Source organism: Talpa europaea (assembly GCF_964194135.1).
Source record: "Talpa europaea genome assembly, chromosome: 2".
NCBI classification, from domain to species: Eukaryota; Metazoa; Chordata; class Mammalia; order Eulipotyphla; family Talpidae; genus Talpa; species Talpa europaea.
Window position 1 is genome coordinate 45,814,440 of NC_140068.1, and position 22,365 is coordinate 45,836,804.

General features: G+C 43.4%; 1 protein-coding gene across 1 annotated transcript in view; it reads left to right on the forward strand.

Annotated features, from left to right (window-relative positions):
- Positions 1–635: 635 nt before the first annotated feature.
- The window catches only part of PREP (prolyl endopeptidase), a gene marked incomplete at both ends in the record, with an annotated part of 98,684 nt that continues 76,954 nt past the window's right edge, over positions 636–22,365 (forward strand). Inside the window, 2 exons of the mRNA XM_084228310.1 lie at positions 636–680; positions 6,524–6,598. Coding sequence (XP_084084436.1) covers positions 636–680; positions 6,524–6,598 — 120 coding nt within the window. The remainder of the gene's footprint in view (positions 681–6,523; positions 6,599–22,365) is intronic.

The window sequence follows — 22,365 nt, forward strand, 5'->3', positions numbered from 1 at the left end:
TATCCCACGAATATGTCTGATGTTAATTTGCTTGACCCATCGGAGAAGAAACCAGAGGGGTAAAGAAATTCCCACTGCCCCTACATAAGCAAATCCCGATAGTCATGCTCAGTAAGGGAGGCTCCAGGAGCTAGCAAGGCCACGGCGGGCGGCGAGAACAGCAGAGGGACTCAGGAGAGGGAGCAGGCGTGGTGGCTCCCCCAGGTTGCCCGGACCGGTGCGCCCCGGCCCGAGGCTGCAGGGCGCGCGGGACGGGGCTGGGGCGCGCGGGACGGGGCTGGGGCGCGCCGCCCGAGCGGTCCTCCAGACTTGCTGCGCCGCCGCGCTGCCAGAGAGGGGTGCTGTGCGGCTGGGTAGCCGCTCTCTGCGGCGAGGTAGCCGCTCTCTGCAGCCCAACAGCTCCCTCTTGGTGCCGCTGCGGCTGGACCCGCCTGTCTAGGAGGGGCTCCCGGCCTCGCGACAGCCGCTTCCTGCTTTGCCCTGCTCGCTCCGGCGCTGCCCGTGCGCTCGCGCCAGCCCTGGCGGAGAGCCCTGCGCCCGCTGCCGCCGCCCGCTCGGCCCCTGCCCGCGCCCCGGCCGCGCCCCGCCGTGCGCCCTGCCCGCTCGCGCCCGCCCCCGGAGCCCGCGCCCCCACCATGCTGTCCTCCCAGTACCCCGACGTGTTCCGCGACGAGACCGCCGTGAGTACCCCGCCCGCGCCCACGCGGCTCCCCGCGGCCCGTGCCGCGCCCGCGGCCGCCTGCGGCTCGGCGCCCCGAAGCCCCCTCCCCGGCAGCCCTCCCCTCCCCCGCGGCCTTTGTTTGCGAGAGACGGGCTGGGGGCGCGGGGCTCCTCCCCGGCTGCGGGGATCCCGGCGGCGGTCGCTGTCTGGCTGCTGGCGGCGGAGCCTGGGGCCGGTCCCGGCGGGGCCGCTTCTTGCCATCAGTGGGGTCAAGGGCAGACCCCGGGGGAGGCGTGGGTGTCTTAAGGGAGGGCGTGGGAAGACGGAACGTGCCGCTGCGTTTTGACTGGGGGGAGCGCGTGCTTAAATGTGGTGGGGGAGAGATCGAGATGATGGGGAATTTAAAAACAGAAGCAAAGTTTTTAAACTTCCAAATTGAAAGTCCTTGGAGCAGAAGTTCATTCATTCGATTCTAAAAGGAGGAGTGAGCGCCTGCCCTACCCCACCCAGATCTGATCTGGGTTTAGGCGCTGAGGATGCAGAGGCGAGGGAGGACTGGCAACTTACCCAAGTTTTCCTAAACAAGAAAAGGAGTTGATGGGGTTGAAAGGAGACCTAGAAGGGTGAGGTGATGACCTTTCCAGAATTTAACTTTTGCCTAGTGGAGGGATTAGCCACCATTTTCCTAAGCTTCCGAGGAACTCGGGGTAATCGTGCAGATCCAGTGGGGAGAAACCAGTGGGGAGATCCAGCGGCACCAGGAGGAGGCTGTTCGGCTGCAGAGAGGGGCTACCTAGCCGCACAGCACCGCGCTCTCTGTGCAGACACCTTTTTTTGTGTAAAAATTAATTTGGCATTTTAAGCACTGAAGGGAATCCAAATGTTGTGGGCAGGATTCTCCTAGCAATAGCCAAATTGCTCAGCTTGCTGAAAATAGAATCAAAGTATTTTTGTATAATGAAGCTCTAGTGTTTTTCTTTTTTCTTGCTTTGACCCAGAGTATGCCAGAAAGTGTGTACTTGAAAGCACACCTCACTTTTGGGTAAAGGATAGTGAGGTTTTATAGGATGTACTGTTTTAAAGTAAGACTTCCAAATGCACTGATGCATTCATGGTCTCTGACCAGTGGCCATCTGGGAACCATGTTTTCTCAATCTGTTCAGCTGCCTGCTTATTAAATTTGCTCTTAACAGCCTAAGAAGCTCTATTCCTTTGGTTCAAAGGATTGTTTCCTTTGAACAAAGTGATCCTGCCAGAATAGAAGGGAGACAGACTACCAAAGAAGACCATACCCAACTCGCCTCCACGCCTCTCAATATGAAATGTTAGGACTGGCTTGGCTAACCACAGGGCCTACTTCTGTGGTAACAATACAATCGTTCATTCATAGCTCTGCAGAGTCCCAGACTTTCATAGTAAAAGATGTAAATAGTTTTTGAAGATATTTGAGCTTTCAGGATGAAAATATAAGGAACTACCCATGATGTGGTTTGCTATGTGCAATTTAAAATTTTTCTTTCCTTTTTCCCTACTCTGGTACCAAAATCCTGTAGTTCATTTATTTTTGCTTAATAATAGTTCCTGAAAGGGTTAAGTGAGGATTTTATGAAGATATCAATTGTAAACAATTAATTTGAAAGGGTATACTGTAGATTTTAACGCTCCAATTCCTTCTCACCAAAGAACTGTAATAACCGTAAACCTCTTGGCCAAGGGCTGTAGCTCTGGTCCATCCTAGACCCTGCTCTGTGGATCTCACAGTGTATTATCACAGCTCTGACTGTCTACATAGGCTTTTTCCTGGGCCAGAGCCTTGATTAAGAAAGAAGTCGTGGTCTTGCTTTTTGCATTTGCTCTCATTGTAGCCTTGATTTCTAGAATGGACTTCTTTCTCTACACAGGTGCTGGAGATTGCTGTAGCTCTCTGTCTCTCTTGCTTGAGCATCTTTCAGCAATATACTGGACAGTCTCTGAACTGTGGGGTGGGAGCATGAAACCCATTTTGGTGGATTTCTGGCTTATTGAGCAGAAGTTTGGAAACCCTGACACTCCCTGTGTAATTGCTTGACCATCCCCCAAGAGTGCTGCTGTTAGGAAATTTAGTCCTGCTACAGGGGTTGGAAGAGTATGTAGGGTGAGGGGAGAACACAGGGAAGAATATAGGATTACCATCGGAGGAGATAGTATGTGAATTGAGCTTGGAAGTTGGCCAGTTGGATAAGGTTGAAAGGACATTCCTGGCTGTGTGACTAAAATAAAGTCACAGTTAGGCAGACCTGGATGGTTGTGGAATTGCATTTGTTTGCAAGATGTCAGGAAGGCCAATGTGATCAGAGCATTCATAGGTTGATGAGGGGGGGCAGGTTGGGGAGTGGGGAGCACTGGAAAATCAAAAAAGGGAGAGGGAAAAAGCAGGGCCAGGTTTGGTGGGCCCTGCCTGCTGTGTGTATGAGTGTGCACTTGATCTTTAGGGCAGCAGCGAGCTGTTGAACAGTACAAGTGAAATATTGAATAGTAACAGTACCTTATCAGAGCTCTATTTTTAAAGCTTCTTGGGAGAGATGAAGAATGGTTTGCAGGTTTAAATCAGATGGGAAAGTCAGGTACTATTAAGTTGAGTTCAGAAGATGTGGTTAGGAGGCTTTCGTGAAAGAAAAAATGTTGGGAGGGTTCTTGTCTCCTCAGATTGTGAGATTATCTTGAATCAGTGTCTTATCCTGCTTAAAAATGGTCAGTTATGGGCCTCCCCGGTGGCGCAGCGGTTGAGTGCTGGGTTGCAAAGCTACCCGCAGCCTCTGCAGCGCCGGTTCAATCCCCGGCTGTTCCCCGGCCACCGGAGGAGGGTCCCGCATGGCACGCAGACCTCTCCTGCCGCCCACTGCTCCCCTCAGCAGTGTACTTCGGTCCTTCTGCCTGCTCTGCTCCCCGCTCTGGCTCTGGTGAATTCTCTCACCCTCCCGCACTTCTGACTGTACCCAGTGCATGTATAAACAAACAAACAAATAAATAAAACATGCCTCTATATATTAAAAAAAAAATGGTCAGTTACTGATCTCCATGTGGTTCAGGTGGTCACTGTTGGTTCTAGGAAGATGGGGATGTTTCCTTGGTGTAAACACCTTCGGGAGGTAGCACATGGAGGACGCGCTGAGTCAGCGTCAGCTCTGCACCTGCCAATTTAAACCTGGCCCAGCTTAACCAAGAGGTAAAGTCCAAAGATCTTGTGGTTGGCTCAAAGTGGGTCATAGCCCTTCTGATTATTAACCATCAGACTTTTGTCAGTTGTTCTCTTCAACTTCAGTTTGCGCATCTGGAAAATGAGTTAGTAATAACCTAGAGAGGATCCGCTGAGTTGTCTGAAGTCTATGGCACTCTATCTACGGTGGTTTCTGAGTCAGTAGTAAACCTGTTTTCTTTCCCCTTACTAACCTCTCTGAATTGCATTCATGAAAGGTAAAATAGGAATTTCATTGACTCTCTTGTCTGTTTCTTTAAAACATCAAGCTTAACAATATTCAATGGGTCTTCATTGCTTTAGGTGTAGTACTTGGCAACACCTTCATTGCTTTAGGTGTAGTACTTGGCAACACCTTCACTTCATTAAACACATCCAGTGAATTGTTTCCATTTCCTTATAAAAAGTTAAGTCTCTGGGCATGTCTGAGATTTAGTAACTTTATAATCAGGGAACGTTTTAAAGTGTCTGGTCTGTCTCCTCCAGGGTATATTTGGGCAGTCTCTGATGGCAGATTGTCTTCAGTTCCAGCCTGGTTCTCAGCTAAGCGTAGCCCTGGGCTTGTTGCCATCTTGTGCCTGTATTGCTCCTAAAACTATTGGATTGGAAGATCCTTTACAACTGGATTTTTTTTTTTTGTTATTGTCAGGGGAAAATTGCTTATTTTAGGTATATTTTCTAACGCCCTAAAGGTGTGCAAGATGTAAAAGACTTGTGAGAAGAAAAGATAAAAGCTTTCCTTCATTGGGACAATCAGCTAAACTTTAGAGAAGCTTTAGGTAAAGATTGAACATTGGTTATTTTGTGTTGCCTCCTTAGGAGAGATTTCAGGCTGGTTTTATATCCCTGCGCTTGTTGGTTAGTGTTCCACCTGAGCTGCTCTTCTTCCAGGCATGCATTTCTGCTGGTGTCCTTTCCCCAGGGACACCGTGAGGACAGATGCAGACCCTTTGTGGAAAGCCTTATAATTTTAGGCACCGGGAAATCTTCTCTATTGGACAATAGCCACGCTGGAACTTTGACCAGCAATAAAAACAGCATTCAGGTTTTCCTTTTCCAAGAGAGTGTTTGCTTTCCTTGGGGAACGGCCCTTACCACCTGGTAGAGAGCAAGAAGGAGACAGTAAAAGTTTACTGGTGACGCAGTCCTCCCAACAGCCCTGTATGAGAAGCCTTACCCAGAATATTAGTGTTGTTCAGAAACTTGATTGGAAAGATGTGGTTTCAATTAATTAGATTAATCTTGATCATCTTGGGAGATCATCTCATACCCCTCTTGGTTCCTCTAGACTAGCAAATAATCAAGCATCATGGTAACTAATGAGAAAAAAGCCAAAAAAGAAATTGAATATAGAACATGTATACCTCCTGTTGCATGGGAGAGACCCAGCAAAGCTGAGTAACTTGCCACATAGCCTCAGATGCCATCTTAATAGCTCAGCTAGGACACAGGTGTTGGGGGGCAAGAAGGTGGGATCAGTTAAGGAGGCTACCACGGAAGAAGTATTTCTGCCTTTTCCATAGAAAGGAGATAGAAGATTAGGTTTTCACAGTACAGTGAGGGAGACATGCTTACAGAGAGCAGTTTACATATTAATGTCTTTTTCAAAGGCAGCTGCCACCCAGCTTTTAGATCCTTCCCATGCTATCAACTTTTTGCCAAAAAGCCATTTTGAGTGGCAGATTTTTGCTCCTCTGTAATAGTAGGAAATGGAGAGGTCTTGTAATAATGATCTTTAACGGATAATTTCTTCAGGCATAATCACCTGGGGAGCAGTGGCTTCCAGTTGCTCTTTTAGACTCAGTCTCAGAGCCCAGGCCCAGGCCCAGGCATTTATGCTACTCAGAAATTCCCAGGTGGTTCTGCTGATCAGCCCCCTTGGGAGCTCCAGAACAATTCTCCTCAGCCAGGCCCTGCTCACCCAGCAGTTTTATTCCTGCGAATTTCGGGATAGTGTGAGTGGGTGATGCCTTCGTACTACTGCATTTTAGAAACTGAAAGAAACTATTTCATGACAGTGCACCAAAGGGAAGAAGGCAGGCTTCAGTTTCAGAAATGAGCTTTCATTGTATTTAAGTCCACTTTTTCAACTGATAACAATTGGAATCATGTTACTACCTATTAACAACTTGCTTGTTGACAGTTTAAACTTAAGTGCAAAACAGATCCTCTTGTATATCTCAGGCAGATTTTCTACTCATGGGTAAGCTTAGCAAGAGCAAGAAAATAACCCTGTCAAGTGGTTCCTTCACAAACATGCCCTTTGAGCTCTAGCGCTTTGTGTGATTCTCTGCTTTGCCCCTGACAATACATTTTCAAGTTTCTTTAGCACAGCAGCAGGCCTTTGTTTTGTGTTGTACAGATTGCTTTCCTATTCTGACTTTCTTTCATCTTTCTTGTCTCTCCAGCTTAAACATTCTTTTCAGGAAGGGTGGCTTGACACCTTTGAGAACCTGCCAGCTTTGGTTCATGTGACAATTTGGGCAGACATGTTGCCAGTGAGCCAAATGGGGTATTTTTTTGTGTGACCCTTTCCTGTTTCTCCATCACATTCAGAAAATTATAATTTATTTGGGTTAGACAGTAATTATCTAATGGCACTTTCTGTCTTTTTTTTTTTCTTGCAGGTACAGGATTATCATGGGCATAAAATTTGCGACCCTTACGCTTGGCTTGAAGACCCAGACAGTGAGCAGACAAAGGTAATGAGGACTTAAGAACTGACGAGAAGGCAGCCCTAGGAGCTAGCCCCTAACTCTAGATGTCAGTAACTGACTTTTCCTTCTTGGTCTTGTCCTGTGTTTCTGCTGTGGGGTGTGAATATACCCATGGGTACTAACATTTTTTTTTGTCAAATGACTCATGAGAAAAAGATGAAAGCATTTTTTGTCCCACAGCATATCAAATAATTGCCTTCTTCATGGCTTAGTGACACTGGTGAACCCATTGTTTATAGTAAAAATACTAGAAAGAAACTGATTTTTACTAGAGAAAAATAATGTGAAGGGAAAAAATTGCCTGGTATATGTTTTGCAAAGGAAAGAAAATTGAACAAGTATAGGTTTGGAAAATTAAATGCTGGTCTTAGACTTCTTATTGATGTTAATGCAACAACTGTGAAACAAAAACTAGATTACAAATATGGTGACATTCTTATATTTTCTAGAAGTAGGGGAAAATTTTTAGCTCTTCTAAACACAGAAAGCTTTCCTAGTCTTTTGGAGAAACACATTGTATCTTAGCGGATATCTTATTTTGTTAGTGGAGCTGTTCCTAAAGGCTGTATTTCTTGGACAAATTCTACTTCCTTGGAGTGTCCAGGACTTGTCATATATATGTACTGTATGTGGTTAGCTAAGTTTGTGTGGATGAGCGGACAGTGTTTCTTCATTCCATCTTAATTTCTTTGACTCTTAGTTAGAACTTTATTTACATGTTATGGATAGTTTTCTGGTTCAGCCCCCCAAAACCTATGTAGATCTTAGCTCCTTCTGTGTCTTGTGGTCCCATATATATCAGAGTTCTCTGGAGAACTGAACTCAGATTTCCATGGCAGTGCAGATTTGCCAGAAAAGCATTCCCTCCTGATGTGAACCTGGCTGGTAGAGATGGAATTCTTGCTTTCCCATCTTGCCACCTATCTCCCCTCTTGATAGGGATGCAAATTCCACCATTTTCACATCCTTGAGAAAGATCCTGATAAGGAGTGGTGTGAGGTCAAGGGCATAGCTGGACATGATGATCTATGGAAGAGGAGAAACTAGAGGCAGGCAGAGGCTCCTGCTTGAATAAACTCCATGCCATCTTTCTTCGTCCTTACTTGCATTCATTGGCTCGTCTGCTTTCCTTTCTACCTCCCTCACCTGTTCTAGCTTTTCTCTCCCCTGCCCACTGAGAAGCTCTTACAACTTCTTGCATATCCTTTGAAGTGAGCATGCCATTATTTTGAGATTTTTCTGGTGGTTTTTCTCTTAGTTTCTCTCCATTTCCTAATTCCCTGCAAGAGCTACAAAGGTTTCACAGGTGGGTAAGGATGATCAGCATTTTGGGTTTTCACTTTTCAAGGAACTTTAGAGTATAGAGAGGTAGAGATTGTGAAGTGAGAATCAGTTGGGTATTTTAGGAACAGATAAAAACCGTGGATCTTCAGGTAAGGCTAGGAGGAGCAGGGAGCAGGTGTTGAATAGGTGCCTGAATAGGCAGGTGTGGGGCTGCCTCTGACCTCGATTCTGTCATGGATGACTTTGATCATCTAGAATTGGGCTGAGCTGTGGCAGGGAGGGACCCACAGACAGTTGTATAACCTGTAATAGATGAAAACACCAGGGGAGGGATTGAACTTCCTGTGCATCTCTTGGAAGACTGTCCCCAAGGACTATCTCTGCGATAATTACTTTGTGTGAGTTATTGGGTTCAAGCTGGATTTCTTCAGATGGGGATTGTCTGAGTGATTCAGCAATGTCAAGATGACCCAGTTTTTCTGTTAATGAATGTACTCTTTGCTGTCTCTTAATTGATGATGCCTGGGCCCAAGGATGATAGGTTACTTAGTAGATGAAACTTTGCTAATTAGTGATCTTGCAGTCAGCGTTTGATCATAGTTCATGGCATTGGAGGATACATTTATTACTGGAAAGCTTCTGTTGATTACTTAGCTCTGTGTTAGGCACTTTACTGGTAACTTTTCATACCCTGTGTTATTCTCAAATTCCGAAATAGATCTTTTTCATTTTTCCTATTTAACAGATCAAGAAATTGAGACCCTGAGTGATTAAGTAACATGTGTAAGGTCACTCAATTAGTATGTGTGGAGCCAGGAGTATAACCTAGGTAGCTCGGGTAGTTACCAACTTCACATTATAAAATAAAAAGTAGAAACTCTGGGTGTAATAGCTTTGGGAATGTAAGCTGAAGGAATACATTCATGTCTGTGCTTGCAGGGAGATTTTGTGGATCCCCATCCATGGATCCTAGACTGTCCCTCCACTCCCATGCTAACCTGTTTAGATGCTCAGGTGTCCCAAGAGGTTGTGCAACTTATGCCTCTCCTCTGCATCATCCGTGCACACCTTCTTTAATCCTCTCTAAACAAACTTACTACTGAAAAGGCTAGTCTGTCATCTGGCATCTGATAAGTTAAATTTTGGTCTCAGACCCAAAGGGTAGGGTATGTTTTTCTAATGAACAGAAGAGCAGCACAAACATTTTCTACTAAGCATATGCACAGGGTGTGTTAGCCATACTTTGGTGTAAAAAGGAGAATCTTAACATGTAGCCTTCAAAACAAAAGGCTGCTTGTTACATTTCCAGTAAAAATCAGTCAGGAAGTATGGGGCTTTTGTGACTCCTTTACACTAAGTCTGAAATGCTGTCAATAGTTGTTTGATTTAATATAGATTATCCATTTCTGATAGTATCTGGCATCTAAGGATTTAGCCTTCATTAAAGAATATCAGAGCAGACTTGTAACTTAGAGCTTGGGGGGACTTGAATCTGGGTGAATCCTTTTACGCTGTCAAGGCTCATGTCACTCTATTTGATAGTAGACGTTACAGAATGTATGAGATCCCATATAACTCAGTTGATGCTGAGATAAATCCAACCTTGATATGAACAAAGGTACTCAACAGAGATGCTTTGCACAGAGGAAACAGTACACACAAAATGCAAGCCACATAGGTGGATCCCATCTTTCTGGTAGCGATATTTAAGAAAGTAAAAAGAAACAGATGAAATTAATTGTAATAATAGCTTTAAGTGAGTATACTCAAAACACCAATATTGCAACATGTATTCAGTATCAAATATTGTTAAAATATTTTGCATTCTTGTTTTCAAACAAGTGTTTGAAACCCTATGTATATTTTACACTTATAGCTTGTAGCAGTTCAGGTCGGCAACATTTCAGGTGCTCAGTAGCCACAGGAAGATACAGACTAACCTTGTTTGTTAATATAGATAGATAGACTATAAATTCATCTTAGCAGATTTTTTTTCTTTTATAGAGGCATGTTTTATTTATTTATTTATTTATTTGTTCGTTTGTTTTGTTTATACATGCACTGGGTACAGTCAGAAGCGCGGGAGGGTGAGAGAATTCATCAGAGCCAGAGCGGGGAGCAGAGCAGGCAGAAGGACCGAAGTACACTGCTGAGGGGAGCAGCGGGCGGCAGAAGAGGTCTGCGTGCCATGTGGGACCCTCCTCTGGTGGCCGGGGAGCAGCCGGGAATCGAACCAGCACTACAGAGGCTGCGGGCAGCTTCGCAACCCAGCGCTCAACCGCTGCGCCACTGGGGAGGCCCCATCTTAGCAGATTTTTAAAATGCAGTTTGTCACAAGAATTCAAAAACAGTTTAATATTAGTACATGAACCAATTGAATAAAGCGATGTAATTATCCTAATTCATATTACAAAGAAATTAAAGAAAATCCAGAACTAAAAGTAGAAACTCTGCTTTAATAAGATGAGAAATATTATTCAAAACATCTTACAAGCTAGGCTAGACTGTCTCTGTCAACTATTTTTGTATATTGCAAAGCTTTGACCAGTACAATAAAACATGAACTAAAATTTGTACATAAATTTTAGTTTGAATTTGAAAATAAAATTATCGTTAATTTTAGATTATATGATTATCTGGAAAACCTAAGGGAACAAGCCAAAAACTTATTAGAATTAATGAGTTCAGTAAAGCTAGGTGGGATGTACAAAATAAATATAAAATCAGTATTATTCATATATACTGTCACTAATGAAAAATTAACTCATGTGATAGTTACAACAAAGAGCAAATACTTGAGCATGAGGAGGAGATTTCAAGCCTACAGGGAAAATAATGTCATTTCAGAAATATGGAGATCTAGCAAGGGGCCAGTTTGGTGCATTTATTTATAATAGTGCAAAATTGGAAACAATCTGCATTTCCAACAATAGAGCAGTGTTTAAGCCAGATGTGGTGAATCTGCTTGTTGAAGTAGTCTGTTAAAATATGGAACGCTAAAGACTGCTTACTAACATGAAAACATTTTAATGGTAGATATTAAGGATATTGAGGAGGTTATGAGAATGCAGCTCTCTATGTGGTTAGAACTTTAAAACTATGTTTGTAAAAGCCATTCCAGGAAGATCTCTATGGAAATGCAAACTAAAAAAAAAAATCAAAAAACAAGATAAAGGGCAAGCTCTGGGTTAAAAGCAATGTAGATGTCTCCTAAGTCCTAAGTAGGGTATGCTTGTGACATGTCTGAGCTGTGGTGAAATCTCACCTACATGTGCGAGTCACCGGGGCACCACGGGAGTTTTCAGCGTGAGTGCCAGAGAAGGAGTTTGCAGTCAGTAAAAATGATTTGAAGACTAGATAAGCAGGTCCCAACAGGCAGGTAGCTTTAACTTTCCATTCAGCAGGAATTTCCAGCTTTTCTTTTGTAGATGGGAGGAAGTTTATAGTAGTCTTGTTGCAACTCAATACTTTGATATTGAGGTCATTTGAAGCTATAGTCTGGCCCCGTTCACTGACACTACCGTGTATATGGTTGACTTCCAAGTTTTTAACTTCCTAAATTTCCCTCTAGTACTCACACCTGTATCCTATGACAAGTGAACCCCAGTCACTCACCTCTGCCTTTGCAACCTGCTGCTTCTCGGTTGATCTCCTGGTCTCTTCGCATGTGCTCTGTTCAGCTCTTACTTCAGATCTTACATTCCCCTCTTCTTTGCATACGGTGGACTTTGATGTACCTGGAACTCCCACTTCCTTTGTCACCGTATTTCCTGTTGCTATAAACCGTTCTCAGCAATTGCCAAATCCATTAACTTTAAAACGTCATGTGTCCTTGACTGGGGAGATGAACACATGTCTGGGAGGCTTGTAGAGACTGACAGGTACACCGGCCTGAAGCTGCTCTGCTCCTCAACCCCACATGGACTCTTAGGCCCTTGGAATTTGCTGACATTGCATTCATCCCAGAGGCACCCACCAGCCTGCTTTCAGGTCATTGTAAGAGTACAGAGTACCAGCTGAATCTTTTTCCTGATCTCTCTGTGGGCCTCACACCGCACTGTCAGCTCCCCTTCCTGATAGTGATAATTCTCTTTACGCCACTGGGCTTGGTCTCACACCCTCAAGGTCCAGATGGAAGCAAGTCCTTACAACTTCTTGAGGAGTCTTCCTATCGTACTCTAATTGTGGCTTCAGTCTCTTAGTTGACTATTCCAGAAGTCATTACTAAGGGAATGTACACTAAGAAAGGAAGAATTCACACCTTTCATGGAATGTCTTAATTGTACCTAATTGTCAAATCTGGCTTCCAAGGAAACTGTCCTAGGGCTTTGATACATCAGCTGCCTTTATCTGGTGACTGATTTTCTTTTTCCTTCCTGAATACTGTCCTGGACAAAATGAGAATAACAACAACTCCATTTCCTTTGGAAAATGGAAAAATGGAAATGGAGGTGTTCTGGATCAATGAGAAACAGCCAAAAGAATGGTTTTATGCTTGCTCCTTTTAAAAAAAAAAAAAAGTAAAGTTACCATTTGTTGCCGAGAAGATCAAAGGGATATGCGACATACCTCATCTATTCTAGGACATGATTTGTTTTGCTATTGTTCTCCCTTTGGCTGACGAGCTAGAGGTGCCCCATCACGCCTGCTGAAAGGGATTGTGAAAAGGAGAAAAGAGACAGAAGTCCTTCAGCACAGTGTAAGACATCTGGAAATGTCACCTTTCTTTTCCTGTCTCGGCTCTCGTTCCTTCCTTGGCAGGAAGATTTAAATCTTAAAATCTTATCTTCTCTAGGATATTTAAGTAGCCTCGGACTTCTCTATAGGTATTTTAATGTCACAGGGGTCAGCAGAGAGCAGAGTTTAGGGAGGGCCACACACCTGCTTTACCCAACCTCCTTCTTGTCTATCCCGACATTTGTTTTTCACGTTTGCTTTTGTTCTTTAATATTAACTCTAGAATTATGTACCTTGAGTTTTCTGCTCTGTCGGTCTGGGCTAGGTCTTTCCCCAGCAACGAACCATAGCCAACATGTGAAGCACCAGTGGGGAGCTGGGTGAGCAGGGAGGCATTTGTCCAGTTGCATTTCTGCATCTAGCCACAGAGCTAACAGTGGGAGCTTGTCCCAGTACTTCCAGTACCATGAGGGCCTGGTTCAGTGTCTCTAAGCCAAAAGAGAGCAGGTAAAGCTTACAGTGTCACTGGGGAATACTGGAAATTAGTGGAAGGCATAAAAGATTGGTTTTGGTTTTCTGATTCTTTGAAGATTTTCAGACCAACTATAAAGATCCTCATTGCAGATAACCTCCTTCATCCTGTGAGCTCGCAGGCATTTCTGATGTTGCTTCTGTTAGGAGATGATATAGAGGAACAGAGTATTTACCAGCTGGGACTAGAAGTCAGGACACATATTATAGCCCTTGGTCTTCCATTTCATTTCCAGTGATCATAGCAAAGTACCTAATCTGAGATTAATTTTTTTTTCAATCCAGAAAATGAATAGTCATCTTCAATTGATGTAGCCCTAAGGTTTTGATGATACCAAACTGAAAAATGCTTGTAAGAATTCATTTTCCAACACAACAAAGCTCTATACAAAGATGGTACAGCTTGGGCACTGCTGCTTAGATGTACCGTCATATACATTTTCTACATTAGTCCTCTAATTGCTTCTTTTATTTATTTACAATGTTGAGCTTTAAAGAGTGGGTTTTCATTTATAAAATAAACAGGATTTTCCTTTTGAATTCTAGTCTGTTAGTAAACGATAACTTACTCTCTGCACTTTTTCCCCCCCAGTGGGACCATGAGTGTGGTTTCATTGTTCTTAGTGTGAGGATTAAAGTAGGTCAAAGATTACCTTCCAGTTATTGGTAGCGTACCTTTTAATTTGGCCTGTGAAGTGACCCTCCACCCATTCATTAATGTTTCATGTGAGGAGCTGGATTGAGAATTACTACTGTGCCATCCCTTCTGTAGTGGAAACAGGCAATGATTTAGGTAACTACATTGCCACATACTATCTCAATTTCCAAGACTTCTAAAGTCTTAAATGTTTCACCACTTCCTATGGAAATGTTTAATCTTGTAGTTTGTAAACATACCATCTCTTAAATCCATAATATATATTTAGGCAGTAACTGTCTTTTGATCCATGGCTGGGTAATCATCAAAAGTCTGAGGGAGCTGCTGATACTGGGCCATCTTCTTTTCTTAAATATTTGTTTATTTATTTACCCTTCTACCATCCCTTGTCCCTTTCTTGCCCCCCCTCCTCAGGGTGTTTATTGATGACCACTGGTTTTTAGAAGTGTTTTATGTATTCACATTTTCTGCTGCTTTTGTCCAGTATTTTTCTTTTTAATTCTGATTGACTTTGCTGCACATAATTCTCCAAAATTCCCACCTTTTTTTTTTTTTTTTTTTGAAAAAAGGGCTGCATTTCATCCTTTCTTATAGCTATGTAATATTCCATGGTGGAGATATACCAACCACATGGTCTTGATCCTGTTATCCATTGGTAGACATTATTTTGAAACATTATTGGAACGTACAGGTTTTTTTTTTTTTCAATGAATGATAAAATCATAATCATTTATTAAATGAGGGTGTTATTCCTGTTTCTTTTTTTTTTATTTTATTTTTATATTTCCCATACAATTGCAACCCCCTTATTTGACCCCAATCCCTCCTTCCCACCACCCCCCCCCCCATAGTGTGTCGTCTCTGGTTCATAGTTGTTAGTTGATTTTGCTTTTTTCTTTGTTATATTCTTTTTCCTGGTCCCTTATTTAGGTTTTCTAGATTCCTGCTATGAGTGAGACCATCCGGTATTTTTCTTTTTCTTTCTGGCTTATTTCGCTGAGCATGATCCCTTCCAGCTCCATCCATGTTGCTGCAAATTGCATGGAACATACAGGTTTTTGTGTTGATGGTTTCATATTTTTTTCTGTATATTAGAGCATCTTTTCTAAGCACTACTCTTTCTTTTTCTTTCTCCCTTTTTCTTGCTTTGTGCAATAGGATGCTTGATAGCAGCAGTAGAAATTGATTCTGGCCAAGTTGTACAAGTAGGGACTTTATGGCAAGGATATGAGGCCAGCTCCTGAGATGAACTGAAGGACCTGCTTGGAGCAGGAAGGATCCATATAGTTCAAGAGTCCCAGCCAGGCATCTCCAGTTTTCATCAGCACTGCTAATTGCTTCAGCGATCGCCAGTCACCAACCCTTTATCACTCATTCAAGCAACTGTGTCCTAGCAGGGGTAGTTTTAATTGGCCAAGGTCCAGACGTGTGCTCACCTGTTACGTGTACTGTAGCAGTGAGAAAAAGGCTTCTAGGAATCCTGGGGACCCTCTTTGGCTTCTGGAGCATCAGGACAGCTATCTGGAGTGACTATTCACTAATAACAGAGGAAAGTGGGGAGGGACAGAGTTTGCTGCCTACCCCATTTGCCACAGGTCCACTGGTTCATTCTCACTTCCCTAAGTGCGCTCATTCACGCGAAGCATGTGCACATAAGGAGGTATGAAGTTGTACTACCAAAATGAGGTCGTTATATAAAGGATTGGCAAATCGATAAAATTTGAAGAAAATATGTGGTCATTCCCTTTCCTTTTCCCTGCCTTTCTTCCCCTGTCCTGAGTTTACCTGTGTGGCTAACCCTTGGCTACCTGACAGGTAGAAAGCACTTGAGGCTGGAAGAGGGTGGATATGTTGTTATAAGCAAGACAGACAGCTCATGCCATCAAAGAGCTACCTTCCAGTCCAGGAGGAGCAGAAATTAGAGATGGGCAAGCCACTTATGCATTGAGCTGCTAGAGCTCAGTGTCAAAAGGAGACTGAGCCACATCTTGGGTAGAGGCTCAGATTCTAGTCTCATTTGTTCCCCATCAAGGAACACTCCATTTTAGAAAAGCAGACCCCATACCATGGATGAAATATTTAAAGTGCTTGTATATTTTTAACAGGCTCTTTTCCCTGTGGGCAATTTCTTAGCTTTGATTTCTTCTGCATTTTCCATGACAAATGCTGATCTCTTTGAGAAAATAGTTTTAAAGAACTAACAACTAACTAAGGAACTAAGATAACTCTCATTTCTTCCAGCCTCTTTTCCCATTTCATACACGGTATTGAAATTCTGTTTACTACCCCATTCTGCCTTGTCTAGTCATACAAATCACCTGGCACTTATTAAAAATGCAAATACCCAAGCGCTGCTTTTGGAGCATCTGATTTCAGTAAAAACTGTTTCCCAAGCACCTCACCAGGTAATTCTTAAGATCCAAAAAGCTTGGGAAAACTGCCCTGGAGAATGCTCAGACATGATTAGGAAATAACACCTTTGGCTTATGTAGGGCTCCTATTGAAAGGAGCTGTGGTTCTAAATGGGTGCCCCACAGTTGTTACGGTGTCTTTGTAAATAGGAGGAATTGTTTGTGATTCTCATTTTTCCCATTGGGGTAACCAGAATATGCATCATGATATAAACTTCTGGACTCCTATATGTATTATTATATGGTGCTCTGACTGTTTGAATCAGCTTTCCATTTAATCAACCACTCGAGTCCCTAGAATTCCAGTTCTGCCTCCATAGAATCTCATACCTTTCTCCTTGTTTTTCTCTTGGCTGGCTTTGTTCTCATTTAGGCATATTTTGCTGCTGAGCTAGACATTTGGTAGTTTCCTCACTTGTTTCCCCTCTTCTAGATTTTTTTTTTTCCTTATCTGATACCCCCATGAGAACTCTTATTAGAGATCTTGGTTTCATGGGAAGGCAGTAGTGTATAATCATGTAATCAGCAGCTTTAGGTGCATGAAAAATCAGGTTTGCATCCTAAGTCCATAATCTTACCAGCTGTGTGACATCAGTCATGTTTTTAACCTCTCTAAGCTTCCGTTTTCTGATTTATAATTTGGAGAAACTACTATGAATGGTTGTGGTAAAAGTTAAGGGACAGGGCTTTTGAACTGCGTAGCAAAGTGGTAGAGACAAATAAGTGCTTAAGAACACTTGCCATTACTGAATAGTTTAGGTAGCATGGGACATTGTCTGATAATTTGAAAGCCTTCATGTTTAGAGCTGTCTGGGGCAAATTATTTTATTGCATTTAATTCTTGGGCTCTTCTCTTTTCATTCAGGTTATTGCTCTATTTAATTTTTTTAGCTTTTTTTTTAGCTTTTATTTTTAAACAATATTCATTGCTCTATTTAGATCTTTTTCTTTGGATCAAGTTTAGCCACTTGTGTTTTGTAGAAAATTGTCCAGATCATTGAGATTTTAAAATTCACTGGCATGAGGCCATGCATACCATTTCTTATAATCACTTTATTTTCCTTGTCTGTGTCAGTTTATCACTTCTAATTTTAAATATCTCTTATTGAAGCTTTTCTTCCCTTTCCTTAATTAGCTTAGCCAGACCTTTGGTTGAATGTGCCTTTTTTTTCTTGTTAAAAGTACCAGTTCTAGGACTTAGAAGAAACATATTCTTAATTTTCTAGTTCACTAATTTCATTTTCCTTACTTTAATACTTTTTTTTAATGTTTAATTTCACACTTTGCCATGTACTGATTAAACACCTTTAGTGTAAATACTTTTTCCAGCCTTCCCTGGCCAGCCATTGGCCAAGCTTCTGGTCTCTTCCTCCCTGTTACCTGCTGGTTCAACCAGCCACACCTTAGTATGCAAGTCTAAAGACTCTAAACCTGTATTAGGCAGGACTCAGTGGTGCCTGAAGCCCAATTCATACTAGTTCATTATAAAAAGGAGTCCAGTGGCTCTCATAATTGAGGACCAGGGCGTGTGCCTTGGGTACAGCCTGACCTGGGATTGCATGTGCTGTGTCTGGAGACCTGCCTTTCTTTGTCTCACAGGTTATCTGCTTTGATTTGTTTTCCAGCTGCCTCCCCATGCGGTAGGAAACGATGGGCTTTGCCTCTTTAGGTTTCACACAGCTTTTATAGCCCCAGATCTCCTAAGATGAGATGTTAGATCTTATGTCTTCCAGTATTCACCTCTGTCCCTGAAAAAGGATTTTGGGTGCTTTGCCTGAGTTCTCTTTATTGACTATTGCTGGTAGAAAAGAATTGATAAAGAGACTGCCTGTGAAAGTGGATGGGGTTACTTAGATGAAGAATGTAGAAAGAAGTTAGTTAGAATACTGACTAGGCGTCAGTGACATTAGCTATGACAGACAATTTTGTAAGCTCCTTGTGCCCAGAATCATAAAATGTGATAGAGGGAAAACCCCACCTTCCTGAAGACAGAACTGTCACTTTCCAAATACAGCCTTTTTACGAGGATACAGAGCACTGTGCCTGTATGTACTTCATCACAGGCAACCCTTGTCCTCTAGTACCGGGCACACCCAGGCAATGGTGCTGCCTCTGCACACGTTCCAGGAACACTCCTGAACTCGGTGCTGGGACTGGATCAACTCTGCCACCCCACATGTGTGGGTGTCGTGATGACAAGCCCTCAGACAGCATCACCCTGCCTGGATGTCCTACCTGGCCCCAAATCAGCGCCTGCACCCAAAAGAGGGGTGCTCTGATGGTCAGCAAAGGCCACACACTACTCCCCTACTCAGCCAGTGGGACGTCTCAAAATTACCAGAAAGAAACAGACGTCAGCTCCAAGTGTGTTTGTCACATGCCCTGAACTTTTCGTTTTTTAAAAGATTTATTTTATTTATGCACACAACTTTAATTCTTAATGATCTTATTAAATAATGCTTATTTTCCAAGTACGGATTCTCTTATCAATACAAGAATTATGAGAGAAAGAGAGGATGTGTGTGGATTAACTTCTTCATGAGCAGGTACTTAGTTAGGTTTGGATTTGAAGTGCACGTCTCCCTGTCCTCGCCAGGTTTCTAGCCAGTGGTGTATGTGCTGCAGAACTGAGCCAGAAGGGATTCAAGTTTCAGCTTTGAATGGGCTCCTCAGATTTGATAATATTGAAGAACAAGGTGGGAATGTAAAGTCAAAGTCCAGAGGAGTGTTTCTGCTTCCTTCCGCCTTGGTGGGTAGTTATTAGCCCAGCAGGAAGATGTTGATTTGTCCTTAAGGGAACAGGAAGAGAATGGAAAGAGACCTGGCTGGTTCTGGAAGGCCTGCCTGGTCTGTTTGTCGCACAGCTGGAAGCTGACTGGGAGCCTTCCATGCCTCAGAGTAGCTGGTGACAGGAGAAGAGACAGCGCACTCTATATTTTTTTTAAAGATTTATTTTTTATTTATACAAGAGCTGGGGTACAGGCCAGAGGTGTGGAAGGGTGAGAGGATTCACCAGAGACAGAGCTGGGAGCAGAACAGGCAGGCAGATGAAAACACTGCTGAGGGGAGCAGCAGGTGCAACAGGAGAGGTCTGCCTTACCATGTGGGTTGCTCCCTGGCCGGCCAGGATCAAACCCATGCTGCAGAGGCTGCGGACAGTTTCATAGCATTGCACTCAACCTACTGCACCACTGGGGAGATCCCACAATCTGTATATTTGAAGTTAAAAGATAAGCCCTGGGGATTTGGGCTGTTACTAACAGAATTCATCATTTCTCCTCCTTGAGTAGGCCTTTGTTGAGCAAGAAAGCACCTCACTCACTTGAGGTTAATGGCACCGTGGTCACAACTATGACCCACGCAAACTTTCTTCTAGAAATTTTAGGTTCCCTTCTCTGGCATATTGCTAATTTTTTGGTAAGTATTCAGTGAAAACTGGAAATTAAGAGGTACCATTTTGGGCATAGATTCTTCATTCTAGTGTTAATATAGTTCCATTCTTTCTTAGTCTCATTTTCTACATATGTTCCAGAAGTAGCCACATCTAATTTTCCAGGTGACACAGCCTGACTTAATAATATCCTGGAGAGTTTTGTGTGACCAGCCCATTTGACGTGGGGTCCTGCAGCCTCAGCCTGAGTTCCAGGCTTCTCTTGCCATCTCTTCCTTATTTTTGATACTTGTAGTGATTTTTAAATTCTGCTGCCCTCCTAGCAGTGAGAGGAGATTGTTATGTGCTTCCACCAATAAGCAGCACACACACACGCACGCACGCAGTGGGCTGTAGTTAGCACCATTTTCCTAGTTTTCTTGGCATTTGGGAAGAGTCAAGGTTGATGACTATGCCCAAGTTGGTCTCCAAGCCCTTCCTGGTCACCTTGATGGTCTGCATGCCCCACTGTTCCGGCCCACCCTGGCTGTTACCCCCACATGCACTGTAAGTAAGGGTGAAGAAATCTCTTACTCCCAAATTGAGCCGCCCTTTGCCAGATACCTTTGTTTTTTGTTGATTTTTAATTTAACAAGAGATTTGCCCTGCTAAAAGTTTTATGCTTGCATGATGTAGTGTTATTAACTATTGGTACAATGTATAGCAGGTCTCCAGAACTTAGTCATCTTCCATAACCAAGACATTGCTTTGCTTTCAAGCTGTCAAATAGCCCAAGCAAAATAAGATATGCATAGGATTTCTTAGTTTTGAGCAGCTGTGGTTCATAAGGAAAATGTGTTCAGTTTCCTCTATAGCTATACAATCTATACTATGGTCCTCTTTATTGCCTCAGCTGCGGGGTCGTTAATGGACTTGGAGTTTTCTAATGATATCCTTGAGTGACCAAGGATATTATCATCATGTGATTCCTCCAATTTTTTTTTAAAGATTTATTTATGCATACAAGAGTTGGGGTGTTGGCCAGAGGTGGGGGTGGGGGGTGAGAGGATTCACCAGAGACAGAGTGGGGAGCAGAAAAAGCAGATTGAGTGAAATACACTGCTGAGGGGAGCAGCAGGAGAGACAGGAGAGGTCTGCTGTTCCATGTGGGTCAGCTCCCTGGCTGGGGATCAAACTCGTGCTGCAGTGGCTGTTGATAGTTTCATAGTGCTGAGATTTAACCCCTTGCGCCACCAGGGAGACCCCACATTTTTTTTCTTTATCCTTAATTCTTTTTCTCTTTCCCCCAACTTTTTCTGACAAATCCAAAGTATTAAATTCATAAATGAACGAGAAGGTACTTCCCTGGTTAAAATGTCAGAAATATTACTGGCATCCCATGAAGCCCTAAATTTCACAAAGCCCTTTTATAGAATAGTTGCTATCACCTTCATGAAAACCATTTGCCCAAGTTATAATGCTGTGTGATCTGAAGGAACGTGAGACTTTTAGGAATTTGAACACTGTTTGGATTTGCATCTAGATGTTTGAGTTGGAAGCATGCAGTCTTTAAATATTACTGTACTTAAAGTAATTGACTAACATTTGTGGGTGGGAGGTGACAAAAATGGATGAAACAATCCTAGAATTATTTAGTTGTTTTTTTTTTTTTAAGATTTATTTATTTATTTATACAAGCACTGGGTACAGTCAGAAGCGCGGGAAGGTGAGAGAATTCACCAGAGCCAGAGGGGACAGCAGAGCAGGCAGACTGATGAAGTACACGGCGGCAGGCAGGAAAGGTCTGCGCGTCATGTGGGACCCTCGCCCTGCGGCCGGGGATAGAACCTGCGCTGCAGAGGCTGCAGGCAGCTTTGCAACTCAGCACTCATCCGCTGCGCCACCAGGGAGGCCCAGAGTTATTTAGTTATTTAAGAACATTATCATGCCTGGGGTTAACAGTTTTCTGACTATTTTAACGAGAAATGCCAGTATGTCCACTTCAGCATGACATATTCTGTCGCAGCAGTTGTGGTTATACGTGAGACCTCTAAAAGAAGCAAAGCAAATATAGAAACAATTGCAGCACACAGCCCCAACTTTTAGAGGAAAATGAGCTGAGCAGTCCAGGGCTCTATGCCACAATGACCCTGGAACCTGGCTAAGCCCCAAATATAGCCTCATATAATTTGTTTTTATAAACCAGAAGGATTAGGGGAATGAAGTTTGCAGGGCTACCTCTCCAGGTGACCCCCTCCCTTCTTGGAAGGGGAGGGGCCAGCCAGAACTCAGCCAGCTGGGGTCTCAGGGTGGGGCCTTCAGTAGCTACAATGTCCTAGGGAGGCCCTTCTACAGAAATAGCCATCAGAGCTACCCATTAATGGGCTCTGTGCCCATTTTCTTTGTTCCTACTCCAGTTTCCGGGCTTGTCCACTCCTTTTAGGAGCCATTCCTTTTATTTTATTATTTATTATTTTTTATTTTTTTAAAAGATTTATTTATTTATTTATACATGCACTGGGTACAGTCAGAAGCGCAGGAGGGTGAGAGAATTCACCAGAGCCAGAGCAGGGAGCAGAGCAGGCAGAAGGACCGAAGTACACTGCTGAGGGGAGCAGCGGGCGGCAGGAGAGGTCTGCGCGCCATGTGGGACCCTCCTCCTGTGGCCGGGGAGCAGCCGGGGATCGAACCGGTGCTGCAGAGGTTGCAGGCAGCTTCGCAACTCAGCGATTAACCACTGCGCGGGATGCCCGGAACCACTCCTTTTAGTCATCCACTTGGCTTTGTCTCTCTGGATCACTGCTGCGGCTCCCTAACTGGC